This window comes from Kogia breviceps, chromosome 17 (assembly GCF_026419965.1).
Source record: "Kogia breviceps isolate mKogBre1 chromosome 17, mKogBre1 haplotype 1, whole genome shotgun sequence".
NCBI classification, from domain to species: domain Eukaryota; kingdom Metazoa; phylum Chordata; class Mammalia; order Artiodactyla; family Physeteridae; genus Kogia; species Kogia breviceps.
The window spans coordinates 46,700,518-46,716,561 of NC_081326.1; the positions used below are offsets into that span (position 1 = coordinate 46,700,518).

The 16,044-nt window shown below is 33.2% G+C and overlaps 1 protein-coding gene across 50 annotated transcripts in view; it reads left to right on the forward strand.

Annotated features, from left to right (window-relative positions):
• Positions 1–16,044, forward strand: part of RIMS2 (regulating synaptic membrane exocytosis 2) — a 552,349-nt gene that overhangs the window by 193,375 nt on the left and 342,930 nt on the right. For 11 of the 50 annotated variants that reach the window (XM_059042519.2, XM_059042530.2, XM_067018089.1 and 8 more), the window contains exon 1: positions 10,856–11,263. The exons of 38 other annotated variants lie outside the window; for them this stretch is intronic. In XM_059042519.2, coding sequence (XP_058898502.1) covers positions 11,142–11,263 — 122 coding nt within the window. In that variant the 5' untranslated portion in view covers positions 10,856–11,141. Of the gene's footprint in view, positions 1–10,854; positions 11,264–16,044 lie in introns of those variants that run through there. One more of the 50 variants, XM_067018094.1, reaches the window with a different exon arrangement.

A 16,044-nucleotide genomic window follows, 5' to 3' on the forward strand; every position in this document is an offset into this window, starting at 1 on the left:
TATAGATAAACAAACCCTGTTCCAGTTATACATAGAACCTACATGTTTGTATCTACTCAAGAAGATTGCTCCTACAATTCCCTGAAATTGTGAAAGTATGGGATTGGATGGGGAATATTTAAACATTTGTAAAAATAAATGATTATGGTTTGAATTTTCAAGCTAAATATGATATGGAAAGCTAAATAACTTGAGTCATTTCCTAAATTTAAAATTTCATTTTATATTGGGAGCATGACTACTGCTTGTTTGTTTTAAAATAGAAACACTACTTGCAGAAAGTAAGTTTTCATATCTTTTTTTCTGGCTGTGCCTCACAGCTTGTGGCATCCTAGTTCCTCGACCAGGGATTGAACCTGTGCCCATGGCAGTGAAAGCACAGAGTCTTAACCACTGGACCATCAGGGAATTCCCTTGTTTTCTTATCTTTTATCATGTGTCAAATATAAGAGGCAGCAAATATAAGAGGCAGCTTAGATTAGAGCAATGATTCTCAAACATTTTGGTCTGGAGATCTCTTTACAATCTTAAATATGATTGAGGACCTCAAAGAGTGTTTGTTTATATGGATTATATTGATGTTTATCATATTAGGAATAAAAACTGAGAAAATATTAAAATATATCTTTATTAATTAATTTAAAAATTACAGTAAACCCATTGCGTATGGAGTAGATAGAATCCTAAGCTGAGCTGTGAAGTGTTTACCCTTCTTTGGGTACGGAACTTGTGACTTGTTTCTATCTAATAAAGTATGGAAAAAATGATGGGATAGTCACTTCTGTGCTTATATTACATTTTGCAAGACTATGTCTTAGATTGAAGTAAGAGATTCTTCTCCTTGCTTTGAAGAAGTAAGCTACCATGTTGTGAAAGGGCTATGAGAGGATCACATGGGAGGCATATGTGGTGGAGCCTCTAGGAGCTGAGAGCATCCCCTGGCTGACAGCCAGCAAGAAAATGGGGCCTCAATCTTAGAGCCACAAGGAACTGAATTCTGCCAACAATCATATGAGTTTGGAAAAGGACCCTGAGCTTCAGAAAGAAATGTGTCCTGGCCAACACCTTGATTACACCCTTTAAACCATGCTTGAGTTCCTGACCTATAGAAACTGAAAGATAATAAATACATGTTTTGTTAAGCCACCACCAAGTTGTGTGATGATGTATTCTGCAGTAATATAAAACAAATATTTCAATATTTTAAGTGAAAATGTAAATAAAAACTAACATTTCAAGTATTTCAAAAAGAAAAGAAAAATTTAGTGAGAAAATTGGCATTATTTTACATTTTTGCATATCCCTTTAATGTCTGATTTAGTGGAAGACAGCTGGACTCCTATCTCCTTGTGTATTTATTATCTTCAGATGTCACACGTAAGGTAGCCTCTGGAAAACTCCACTGTACACCCATGAGAAAATGAAAGTCCAAAAGGCAAATAACATTTTAGTGCTATTATGAATATAGTTTGACCCTGCAGATTCTCTGAAAGAGTCTTGGGGACTCCACTAAGGTCACTAGACTACACTTTCAAGAGTTGCTAGACTGGAGATTAAATTTTTAGTAGTCTCCTGCTTCATCACCAATAGAGTATTTAAATATATACAGACAGGATTATAAAAGATAACCTAAACTATATGAAACTCTCTGGTTTTGTCCTTGAGTTTGTCTATGCTCTGCTCCTCCTGATAAGTAAGTGCAAAAGATCTTTGCTGACTTTAGTTTCTAGCAGGAGTGGTAGAAATATGTTTAATATGTAGTGGATTGGGACAGGGGTTTTTCTTGAAGTGATCCTGGCATCTTTTGACTGTAGCCTCTACCTGCAAAGTTGCTGCAGCCATTGAGAAATTTGGTTTAAAACTCAGGAGCAGTTTTCAAAATGTATTTTTTAATTTGTAAGCAGCTTACAGAAATTCTCATTTTTATTTTTAATTATGTATGTACATTCTTGTGTGTGTGTACAGTATTTAATAATGGTACTAGTGTGTATTTCTCTTAAGTGATTTTGTTTTAATTTTGTGTGATCTCTTTTATCCCTAGGAATCCTAAAGAATGAATTAGTCTATGCATCTCAAGATAGCTCAATACATGATAAATTGCTGTTGTCCTAAGATTTGGGATACAGTTTGCTGTATTAATCTAGAATCTTGTGGATTTCTTCTTCAGTAATCTATGGCTGCTCTAGTTTTTTCAAGCAAATAATGCAACAAAAATAAATAGTGTAGAGAATCAAAATTGTTATTACCTATAATCAACTATTTCTATGTCCATGATATATACCTGAGAGATGCTTGTATATGTTATTTGACAGAGTTGGAAGTTCTGGGATATGATTTGGAGCTCTTTGTCTGGAAAGGTCTTTCAAGGTTTGTTTGAAGGTTATTGGTGAAACAGTCCTGACTGTGCTTACCTAATTACACAGTGCTTGAACTGGAAAATTAAACTTAAGGGTGACCTCCCCTCTCTACTGATGCAACCCCCAGCCATTTTTTTCTTTTTAGTTTTTTCTTTTATTACATTTCCACCCAAGCATTTTTTTGTTTGTCTGTTCTTATGTGTTAGTTCTCAACTTATTTTTTCTCAGTAATATTTTCAAATTTGTATTGAGTTTTCTGTTTATCCAATCTTTAAAACTATTTTAGTCTTCCTTTTCTCTGTGTGAGAGTTGATTTGTGTTCATAGAGCAGGATTGACAAATTTTAGTTACATCTCAGAAAAACTTTATATTTTTTTCAGACAGCCAAGACTGTAAGACTGCAGAATATATGAACTCAAAATTGTTGTGATGTAAAAATAACTTTTTCACTTCAGTGGTATATATCTGAAATTCATAAAATAAATAAATTATTTGACATGGTTGAAAGTTTTGAGGTTGATTTAATACTTCTGTCTGGAAAGTGGTAAGAAACCCATTTCTTCTGGTTGAGTTTGCTTAATAAGAATTAGAGTCATGTGAATGGGGAGAATTATGAAAATTTGATTTTTTCATTGCAGTATTTCCCCCTTCTGCCTAAATATATCTTGATCCAGTGCTTCAGTGCATCTTTGTGTTTTATTCTCTCAAAAAATGTGAGATTTGGGGGTTATGTTTATGTCCAAGACCTACATTGGTCTTTTTATTTATATTTTCACATAATCCTTTCTTTTTTACATTCTGGGAACACTTATAAACTGTAAAAGTAGCTTACATTTTACTTTATCTATTTTAAATTTATTCATTCATTCATTCATTCATTCATTTATTTTTGGCTGCGTTGGGTCTTCCTTGCTGCCCGCGGGCTTTCTTTAGTTGAGGTAAGCAAAGGATACTCTGTTGTGATGTGCGGGCTTCTCATTGCGGTGGCTTCTCTTGTTGCGGAGCACGGGCTCTAGGCGTGCGGGCTTCAGTAGTTGTGGTACGCAGGCTCAGTAGATGTGGCTCGCGGAGTCTAGAGTGCTGGCTCTGTAGTTGTGGTGCACGGGCTTAGCTGCTCCGTGGCATGTGGGTCTTCCCAGAGCACGGCTCGAACCCATGTCCCCTGCCTTGGAAGGCGGATTCTTAACCACTGGACCACCAGGGAAGTCCGATCATACCATTCTTCTTAAAACATTGTCTTTTATTAAGGCTTAGAGACCACCACACTTTCCTGATTTCCTCCTACCTCTGTGGCTTCTCCTCTTCTTTCTTCTTTATGCTTCGTCTTTACCTGATGACAATGTGGAACTTAGTTCCCTGGTACACTGTCTTAGGCTTTTTTTTCCACTTTGAACTTTTGCTCTGGGTGATCTCATCTAATCATTACTAACATGCTGATGCTTGCTGCATTTATATCTTTAGCTGAGAACTCTTTTCTGAACTCCATAGTGACATATCCAATTGCTTACTTATCTGGCTTTCTAGCTATCTTACATGCTCCTTAAATTCAACAACTCATCATCTTCCCCTTCCTTTTCCCTCAATCTGCTCCTCCTTTAGTGTTCTCTTTCTCAGCAAATTTTAAGATTATCTGCTTAATTACTTAAGAAAGAAATCTGGGAGTCATTTTTTATTCCTCTCTTGATCTTCATATACTACCTCCCACCCCTGTGGCAAATCAATCATTGTGTCTTGGTTGAGTCAACATCTACCTTTTTAGTCTTTTTTTGTCTCCATTTTACTGTGATCATTTTAATTCAAGCCAACTAATATCTTGGTTTGAATATCATATCAACTTTCTAATTGATGTCCTTTCATCCACATGTGGTGAGATAATTTTTTGGTGTATTTATGATGTCTCCAACTCCTCCCTTTTTCATGATGTAATGAGTAGAAGGAAATTGCGTGAAAGAAAGGAATTGTGTATATTCAATATCAGTATCCCATAATAAACTATAACGGAAAAGGGTAAGAAAAGAAAGAAAGAAAGGAAAGAAAGAAGAAAGAAAGAAAGGGATTGTGGATGGGAACTCTTGGAGGGCAGTATCATTGCCCAGTATTTCATTTGTTCTCGTATTTTGCTAAAACACATTTAAGTTGTGCCAAAGATTATCATTTTTCATTTTCATAAAATGGCAATGTGCAGTCAGTATTTCTTTCTTGAAGAATCTAGGGATACTTGGAATTTACTGGGTAGTAGAGGTGCCTTCTGGAGGCAGTTTGCAAGCTTAAGTTGAGTGCTTGGAGTCCCAAGGCTATAAATATTTCTATACCGTCGTTCCTGGACAGTGGCGCTATTAGAGATGGAGTTGGATCTTATTGCTCCCTGAAATTGTAGTGTTGCATCCAGTCATTCTCTTGGTAATTATCAAGGGAATATTTACTTGGAACTAGCAGTCTTAGTACTAGAGGGACTTACCAGAATGTATTTTCAGAGGTCTTGGTTCTCTTTCCTCTAACAGATAGAACCTCTAGGTGTCAGAGCAGATAATCACTCTGGATATTTTCATTCTAGAGTTTAAATCTAGGATTAGCACTCTACAGCCTGATTCTTGAGTCTGATAGGAAAGGTATTCCTGCTGCCAGCTTGTAGGTGTGGGGACTGCTCTTGTAAGAGCCGCTCTGAACTGTTGAAGCAGCTCTGTAATACTTCTCCTAATAATGCAGCTTGATTCAAAGCACAGTACGATTAGCCCTCATATATCTGGCCTAGAAAGAGGAGTTGGGGAGATGATAATGATGGTGGGACTTCATACATTTGTGGAGGCTTTCACTGTTTTCCCTTTCCTTTCTGAATTAGATGATAGAAACTGTGGAGGCGTTCTGCCTCAATGGTCAAAACTAGGGAGATAGATACAGAGTTAAAGCCCTGAGAAATGCTACAGAATTTTTTTGGTGCCTCAGAAAATAACTGAGGTTCAACACATTTAAAAAAACTTACTATGAGAACTGCTGTAGATATTTTGAACTAAACTGTTTTCTGATTTTTATCTGAAATCTTTAGATTTGTCATGTAATTATTTAGGTCTGGGCTGTTCTTCTATTTCATCCCTGGATGTACTATATGGTCCACCCTAAGTTGAAGCACAGGCCAATTTATGCTTATTGAATGTCTTTTCTTTCCTTCTTTTGTGGAAATTTAATCTGCCTTTTATTTCTTTGTTTATTTGTTATCCCTGAGGTGAATGGTTTCATGGTCTTGCCTCAGAGACATATTTACAATGCAAGACTTTAATTTGCAAAACATATGAAGACACTTTGTTTTCTGGACCATCTTTCTTATAAGCCTTAGATTTTTATCAGATGCTTCAGAAAGTCAATGGAACAAGAATAATGAATAATGCAATAGAAGAGATAGTGCAGTTGTTTTAATTATATAGATAGAACTACAGATCTGTATTTTAAGAAAATGAAAAAATTCCTTTAGTGTTTCAAGGATTTTTTATTATGGATTATACATATTATATAACATATAATTAGTTTCACTAATTGATTAGCAATGTTTAGGTGTTTGCATGTGTGGAACATTTTAATAGAAACACTTTGGTACTCTTAAAAATTAAAAATAAACCCAGACATCTTTAAAACTGTAAAATTTAAATATGTCATGAGTGATTGTGCCTTAAATAAGTCACTTGTATTGTTAAGAAGAGTATAATTTCCCAACTTTTATTCTTTCGTTTAATTTTTGAGTTTGCATTAAATTTCTTGAGACGTCTAGTTTATTGCCACTAGGTATTTGTAAACCAAGATTTTTTTAAAAATTATTTATTTATTTATTTATTTATTTATTTGGCTGCATCGGGTCTTAGTTGCAGCACGCGGGATCTTTGTTGTCGCATGCAGGCCTCTCTCTAGCTGTGGTGCGCGGGGTCCAGAGCGCACGGGCTCAGTAGTTTCGGCGTATGGGCGTACGGCCTCTCTAATTGTGACACAAGATTCTTAAATAATTTTAATTTAAGACATACTTCAAATATTTTTGAGGATGACATAAAGAAGTTAGTACTAAGTTTTGTTTTCTCATCTCATTTGGATGTTTCATAGTACTAATTAAATAATTTGACTTATTACAGAATTTTAGGAACTTCTCGATAAAGAAGAGAATAGATACCATTGCTAATGGATATAGCCAATCATGGGAAAACTAATAATCTAGTATTTGATTTACTTGAGCATTGCTAAGCAAACGTTTATGGGCTAACATCATACTTAATATATTATGGTTAATGAATGACTTCATTGTAATTGTAGAAGTCTCCACATTTCGTAGGTTAAATTTTGGATTTTCTTGTGAGTACTGTACCAAAAAGTACAGTATAATGGAAAAAAAATTCTGTGATGTTTTCACCCAGATGTAATCAATATTAAAATTTTAGTGTTTATGCTCCTAGTGTTCTCTCAGAATTTGAACATTTTAAAAGTTTTTACTACATACTACTAAATATTTCTCAAAAAGGTTCTATCAGTATACACTGCTGCCAGTAAATATGGTTTAAGAGTTCCCATTCTCTGACCTTCTGGGCAATACTTTGCCAATTTAATAGGTAAAATAAATTATGTTTTTATTTTTATATGAAATTTGGGGATTACTTTTAGGTTGAACTATTAAAGCGTTGATTGACTTTTTTGCTATCATCTTTAATGAAATTGTGCTGCTTAAAGTTTCTTAACATCTCTTCCTCCTTGGGAACTCTAGTTAGCATTGTCATTTCCATTGAGGAGCTAAAGATTCTAATAGAACAGTCATAGAGAAAACAATTGCCACCAGCTACACCATTTGTGAGAATTAATGCCTCTCTGCAGGACTAGATGTAAGTATGGAGCTGACCTTACTTGAAGGACATTTTGAATTTATCTCATTTTTGCAGAAAGGTGTAAGCATAAGCATTGCATCCCTTCATTCAGCATCTAAAGAACAGGGATATAGAAACTTACCCAAAGAAATTCTATAAATATTTTTTGCATGAATAAATATGATAAGTAAAAGATACCTAACATTATTGTTAGAATCCTAATTCCAATAATTTGATTCCTTAGATAGTTCATAGTGAGGTTACTTCCAAGTACTATATACTTTATAGTTTATAAAATACATCCATATATATTACATGTTTTAATATAATAATAACTTTATGAAATAAGTGATGTAGCTTATTTTACATTTGAAGAAACTATAGCTCGGATATATAAAGTGAACATCCTGAAGTATTAGATCTAGATAGTATTAGGAGTCAGTACTTAAATCTAGGCCATTTGACCTCAAGTGCCATGTTCTTTCTGTCTTTATAGAAGCCTCTGATATTTAAGTTACTTGTGAGCCTTCAGTACGTAGAAAATTTAAAACAAATATTAGCTATAAACATTCTTTTTAATATTTAGGATATTTATTACAAAGTCCATCCAATGAACAATGTTTTTGGTTGCAAATATTGGTCTTTCTTCTATTTATTGAGCCTTATAACATCATGTGGTAGGCTAAAACAAACAAACACAGAAACTAAGAACCAAATTAATCCCTGAGCAGTTTCCTATCCTACTTATGGGATGTGAATAAAAAATAATTAAGTTTTCCATAAAACTTAGGCTTCTTATTTATTAAGCACCTACTCTATACTAGGCACTGTGGTAAACAAATAAATGTGGGCCTTAATCTCATGGAACTGAGGGTGAAAGACATTAAACATTCTTTTTCAAGTAAATATATAGTTATACTTTTATCAAATGCTATGAAGAAAAAGTATAGGGTACAATGAGAGTGCACAATGGGAGACCTAATCCAGGTCAAAGAAAGTCTTTTTGAGAAAGTGACATTTGAACCCTTAAGGATGAGTAGGAGAAGGTGAAAGGTGATAATGAGGTGGGAAAGTGGAAGAAATCTCCTCTGAGATATTGAAGGAACTGTGAGAAAACCAACCAGAAGTGTGTGTTGTACAGTGACAGCTGGAAAATAAGGCTCTGAGGAAGGTCGTTGCTATATTGTTTACTTCAAAGAAACCATTTTGAGGCTCATTCCAGCAGTCTTTCTATTGCTTAGACCATTTTTGAAACTCTTGCTGTGAGCTTGTCTTCAAAGAAACTTTTTTTTTAATGACAGAGAGTGGTTTGCAGTGTAATCACCTTCTTATTTAATAGAGTTGCTTTAAAATGGCTTTTGATTATTTATAAAAATTGAATCTACCCACAAGGGGGAAAAATATATATATATATATATCACAGATAGTATAAGCTTTGAAAGTAAGAATTTAAAAATGCATGTTTCCACTTATGGAAACTGACCTTTCATATATGTGAAAATCAACCTTGTAATCAGAGGCTTAAAAATTTGAAGCACATCAGGGTGCTTCTGTTTGAGTTAAATGGAAGAAACTCATTTAAAGTTACATGTGAGTTGAAAAATTTGAGATGTTTGCTCTAACTGAAATATACTTGACTGGGTCACTGGCAGGTAGGTTTCCTGTTCATCTATGGAGACTGATCTATTTACAAATAGATGTGTGTATATGTGTGTATATGTGTATGTGTGTGCGCCCACGTGTGCACGTATATAGAAGATAGAATAACAGGGAAGGAGCATGTGAATTGGAGTCCGAAGCCAAGACCTTCATTCAAAGACTCTATCTTTTACAAGCTGTGTGATCTTTAATCCCTTAACACCTAAGTTTCTTTTCATCTATAAAATGATAGCAACATTATCACTTACTCATAATGTTTTCTAGATATTAAAAAAATTTAGAAGTACTTTATAAGCCAAAATATACTTTATGACTATTATGTGTATATGTATATTTCATAAATAGATTAGTATGCACCTATAAAAATCTAAAATAATAAGCAAAATAGGAGCACTTTAGTTGAGGACAAATCCATAATTGAAAATCTTAGTTTATAAAAGAAGTAAATGATTTGTTTAAAAGTCTATATTATTACATGTTTACTTTGTATCATTTAAAAATTTATATTATTATTTTGTGTTGTTATTTTGTGACATGTTTATTCATGTCAAAAAAGAATTCACCACTTCTAAAAAAACTTCTTAGTGTATTTAAGTGCATTTTTATTGATAGTGGTATGTGTGTGGAAGGGGATAAAGGAGATTAAGGCTAAAAGTTGAGGGAAAAAGGGCTAAAAGGGATGTATCTGTTAAAGAAATGTCATGATTTAGGAACAATTAGAGATCAATAAATATATTAATCATCTCTATAAGTGAGTTGATTTTTAAAATTTGGTTTTAAATTCACCAGAGCTATACTAGAGCATGTGTTATAGAAAGATGGATGATTCTGGATATAGAGTAACCTAAGATTTTATCTAAACCAGAATTACTCATTAAGAATGGATGGTGATCTAGAGTACTCTAAGACCACTGGGGCCGTCAGGAAATATCCTTCCATTATTGAAATAAGTTAATAATAGTTGATAAAGCCTCTCTGGCCTTCGTTGTGTTTTTTTGATTTGTGAGAAAGTTCATATTTTATGTGTCTGTTTAAGTAAGTTTTAATTGATAAGGTATAATTTTTTTCTACCATTACATAAATATCATGTAGTCACTATGTATGGCCTTTAGAAAGGGCCCAGATTGAACATTGTTCACTTTCCTTTAAAAATAAATAGATGAAGACATTTTAAAATTAAATAAGAATTAAGACAACTAAGTACATGTTTTCCAAATGTCTCTTGAGAATTATGGCATTATAAATGCAGGCAATAAAAGCCCTATTGTCTGATATATTTTTATTACTTCATGATATCAAAAGAAGGATATACTACTTTTTTTTCAAGTATTTAAAAAAATTATTTATTTAATTGATTTATTTTTGGCTGCGTTGGGTCTTCGTTGCTGTGTGCGGGCTTTCTCTAGTTGCCGTGAGCAGGGGCTACTCTTCGTTGCGGTGCACGGGCTTCTCATTGTGGTGGCTTCTCTTGTTGCAGAGCATGGGCTGGCTCTAGGCGCACAGGCTTCAGTAGTTGTGGTTCGGGGGCTCTAGAGCGCAGGCTCAGTAGTTGTGGTTCGGGGGCTCTAGAGCGCAGGCTCAGTAGTTGTGGCGCACGGGCTTAGTTGTTCCGCGGCATGTGGGATCTTCCTGGACCAGGGCTCGAACCCGTGTCCGCTGCGTTGGCAGGCGAATTCTTAGCCACTGTGCCACCAGGGAAGCCTACTAGCTATTTTTTGAGTGTTCTGGTCCTATGCAGCAACCTGTACATTGATGACACCTATATACTCTGTTGCTGGAGTTATTCATTTTTCAGGGAAAGAGAAAAGGGTTGGAAAATGTATAATTTCTCTCCCTCTTACCCAGTAGTAACATTGAGAATATACCTTACCCCATTTTTATTACTTCTGAGATTTTATTGCTGGTAGCCAGATGTGCTGAAACTCCTGATGACAGCATCTATTCATTGCGTGTTTTTAATAGGCTGAGAGAAATATGAGTAGAGTACATGAAAGCAGCTCAGCTTCGCACTTCAGCTGGGAATGCCCAAAAAGCTTACTGCTGTTTAGAATTCTTGCTACAGTCAGGAGAAAGCCGAAAGCCGCACGGGTACTGAATCTTCTACGACTGAATTAGAAGAATAATGACTGTACAATTAACTATCAACCTCTGCTCATTTAAGCGCAGTTTTTACAGAGCTCAGGAGAAATATGGAACTTGATTGGCATGTTTTTATTTGACGGTGTCTGCAAATAGATGACTTTAAAGACAGGTGGTAAGGAAAAATAAGAGAAGGAAGAATAAAGGAAGGAAAATGCAATTTGAGACATTGCGCCAGGTCTGCAATTCTGTTTTATCTCATTTTCATGGGGTTTTTTCATCCCCACCAAATATTTTACAAAATGAGCTTTTTGGACAAACACTGAACAATACAAGGTGGGTAAAGCTAAACTATATATTCTTCTAGTATTGATATTTTCAGAATAATAATCTTATATGTCTGTAAAATTGTTCAGTATTGAAATATTAGTATTATAAGGATGTTGTCTTTTTAATCATAAATATAAAATTTTATGTAGTTCTTAATTGATTTTAAGAAGGAAAATAAGCTTACCTCAAAGCACAAAAAGCATCTTAAATTTAACTAGCTTGACCTCTGAAACATAATACAGGCTGTTTCATGATTTCATTTTCTAATAAAATGATTAAGTTAAAATGCCTGATAGATTTTTTTCCTTTGTGATCACACCAGTGATTACATTGCATATATAAGGATGGGGATATAAAATCATATGTGATTTGTTGGAAAATCTGAATTAGCAATCATGCATGCTCTTTATAAAACATGCAGAAGACGTTTTCTAGGTCTAAGACATTTCTCTATGCAGGGTAGATCAGTAATCACTTTAAAACAAGCTATATTATGGAACTGCTAATAATGCTTTGCATTAGGTCAGCTAGTTTGGAAGGATGCTTTGTTATAAATTCCTATTGCTTTTTCAACCTGATCTTTTTTTGGTGTGTGTGTGTGTGTGTGTGTGTGTGTGTGTGTGTGTGTGGTGAAGGTTGTTAAATTATGGACATATGTTTTAGATGGTTTCTCTGGCTTACACTAAAAGAGATAGCCTATTAAAGAATGATTTTAAAATGCTGTTTTATCATACAGTTCTCCTCTCATTTAAGTTGTTTGCATTTTGAGAATTTCTAATATAATATACCTAGTGTAGAAAAGACACCATTTAAACTAAATACATGTGGTGAAAGACTGAGAAAGAAATTCTGGGAACATGATAATGCACTGAAACCTTCTGGAAATTGAGGGAGAACTAAGAGTGCATAGAATATTGAATGTTTTTTGCCAGTCTCTTCCTTTTAGGATCTCTGAACAATGTGAGGCAGCCTATTTTAGAGACTTAAAAAATACCAATTACACAGTATATGTTTTAATTTAGCAAATGAAAAGGAGGCTTTTAGAATTTGTTGACATTTAAAATGTTTACTGATGATAAATATGTCTATGACCTTTTCATGGAATATAGCATAACGTATCGGTTTTTTATAAAATTTCACTTCTTTCCCCATACAGCTGTGTTCAATTAACTAATTTGATTGTTTTTTACGTTTAGTTTTTGGACTAATTTAAAATATGTGGGTTATGAAATTCTGTGATATTCTAAAATAAGCTATCTATATTTTAAGATATTGTTTGTTTTTTTTTAGTTTAGTGATACATTGCTTGAGTATCTGTAATGATAAAAATAATCTGTATTGCATTTTACATTTACATAAAAGAGGCAGCATGGCTTTCTTAAAATTTCCATGATCTGAAGCTATCAGACTTTTAGGATTGGTACTCATCCTTTATACATCTATTCCTTGTTTGATTTCTATTTCTTTTTTTTATGCCAAGAATTTATGTGTTAAAATATTAATATTTGGGATGGGAGTACATTCACTTTAGAAGTGGTGCTATTAACAGCATGGTATGGAATTAGTTTTAAAGTATATGTCAGTAGTTTTAAAATATGAGAATATCTATTTTTTGAGGGAATTATGTGCACCCCCATTACTTTTCTTTTCCTTGGCCTCAAGTTCCTATTATTATTGGCATGCTTATAATTGCAATGCTCTCATTATTAAAAAACCTGGAATTTCATGTTGCTGCAGTTAAACGTTAAATTGTGAAGTTTCTAATGCTTCTGTGAGACCAGTCTTATTTAACTTTTTAAATTTTTTATCTAAAATGATCTGAAACTACCAGTTAATCAATAAAGATTTATTCTGTTTTAGGAGGAATAAATACTCTGCCTTTATATATTTTTGACTTCTTAGTCTTCAGAAAACATGACATTTTTCCACATGTAGCTCTACTGATCTTCGTAAATGCAAACTACTTGATTTACTTTTAATCCAGCAAAACCAGTTATATAAATAGTTATTATTTTAGAAGTATCAAAGGTGAAAATAAGTTTATATGAACTTATAATTAATATTGCCACATATTCTAATGTTCTGGTTACTTTGGGTTCAGATCAGATACAGTGGACTTTTAAAATTCTTATTCTGCTTAGACACTGAATCAGAAAAGTAAGATGTAGACTAAAAAAACATTCTTGAAGAAAAAATTATGGAACAAAGATGATCTGAGTATGTCATCAGATGATGTGCTCTTACAACAACTTTAAAAATGTTTCTAAATAACAGGCCTTTCAACTTTGTGGACTGGACATAATAAAGGTATTAAAGTTGAAGCATCAGTTCTATAACTGTCACTCTGGAAAGAACAGTGTTGGTTGTTATTACATTAATAATAATTGTTTAATTGGATTAGTTGAAATGGAATATTCAGTCATTGTATTGTGACATTAAGTATGATCTTTCAAGTGACAGAAACATAACATCATAGATGTGGACAATTGCATTATATTTTATTCTGAATTGCTTTCTAGGAGAAATTACTAGAATAGTACTATGCGTTAATAGTAGACAATCTATTATTGAAAGGGAACTCTGTCAAATAGTTTTCTTGAGACTTTTTCTAGGTAACTAATCTTGTCCCTAAATTTGCAACTCAACTTTCATCAGATTTTCAGGTGGTAGGGCAGTTTACTTCTATGACATATAAGCAATAAAATGTTAAAAATGAAAATCTCCCATAATAATTATTCCAAAAGCATTTCCAGGTTCAACTTGTCAAAGAAGCAAAGATTTTCAATACACAATAATATTTATGCATCCTAAGTCACTAAACTGGAGGTAACTATAGATTGTTAAAATATTTTGTTATCTAATGAATAATTGAAATTTATTTATGAGTGAAAAAAATTGAAATAGTTTAGATGGGCTTTTTGTTGGAAACCATATAGCATGACCTTTATGTTTCAAACTGAAAGTTCTTAGCTGATTCTCTTATCATTGTGGTTCTTGAGTACCACTTTTGTGCATAAAGGAAGTGGAAGGAAATTATCTTCTTTTAAGGCTAAAATAAAACAACCAAAGGTCCAACAAGAAAAAAAAAAACTAGTGTTGGCATCCAGTGTAAATCCACTTGATAGGTTTTGATAAAATGACACTTTAAATTCTTATTATCAAATTTTCTTACTGTAAACTCATTTTTCCCCAAATTAAATTATTTAATCAGGATACAAAGATAATTGCTTTTGTTACCAGCAAAAAGTTCTCAAGTACTAAATTCATTATGAAATCTAAATTTTGTGATCTTGTCTTTGGAAGCAAACAAAAATGTTGGGATGCTAGAAGGTATATTTTTAAGTGTTCAGGGCCTTGAGTAATCAATTGCTTTGAGCAGTATTCAAATAACATAATAATGATGACTATCTTTTGTGATAATATTTGTGGAAAAAATGTACTTAATAAGTTTTTCCATTTTTGGATTTTTAGTAACATTTCTTGTATTTTCCTACAAACCTGTAATTACTTCTCTGTTGCTAAATGTGTGAGAGTGAATTTACTGTGTTGGCCGGCCACACAGGGGCATAACAGGACTGGAATTTATTCAAAATAGATAATAAAATAGAGACAGTCTTTCTCTCCTTTGCATCTACATATAGTGAGTTATGCAGGCTTTAATATTTAAAAGTAAGATTTTAAAAACCTACTAGATCAAAGAAGATTTGGATTTGTTGGTGTTTTCAATTACAAGTAAGGTAACCATATTATCTGATTTGCCTGGACTGGTCCCAGTTTATGCCTGCTGTCCCCCACTGATTATTATTAGTACTGCTTTTCTCTCTCAAAAGTGTTGTTATTTGACAATAAATTACAGAGCCACTCTTAACTATAAAACTGAAATGTAAAGTAAAGCTTGAATTCACCTAGTGTAAATGGGCTCTTTTCCTCTGAAACATTCCCACAGTTCTAAAGCATTAATATTATTTAAAATAAAATTTGATTTTACAAAGTAAATAATTAATTATTTCATCTGGTAGTGTTTTTGGTCAGAAGTATTTAGTCCTTTACATAGCATTTACTATTGCTTTGGTTTATAATGAAGCCATCAATTTATGCTCAGGGTTTTTGGCACAGACACCTGTTACTCATCATGGCACATTAACGACTACTTTGACATTGAAAGAACAGCATGCTTACTTTTTATAGTTCTGGGAATGCAGTCTGCACAGTGTGCATTGTTTGGAGTTGTTATGATCACAGCACAATTGATTTTTCATTATAGGAACATATTTCATGAACAGTCTGTATTCTGAAAGATAAAGCACCCAAGAATCTGATATGAATGTCCACATGTGCATGCACATACCTACACACATATATGTACATATATAAACCTTGTTAAATATATAATTATTATGATAATAGTTATATTATAGACATAAAAGTTTATCTTAACAATTGTCTCTTTATATTTCTAATCAGAGTGACTGTTGATTCCTAGATGTGTACCATTAATATTTTTACCAGAATGTTTACTGTGAATCTTAACCACATACCACAATTATTAGTATAGATACTTAATCTGATACTGATGGACAGTCTCTAAGTACTGTTTTCTCTATTCAAAGAACTTTATAAAGTTACTGCTTTTGTTGATGACTGACATGTAAAAGTTAGCTATACTTTTTTATTATCAGCTTCTATATGATTGTAAGGAATCTGAGAAAACTCAAAGAAGATAATTACTGGTAAACTTATTTTGTTTAATTCTGGCACTATTCACTGAATAGTAAAGTGAATTCACT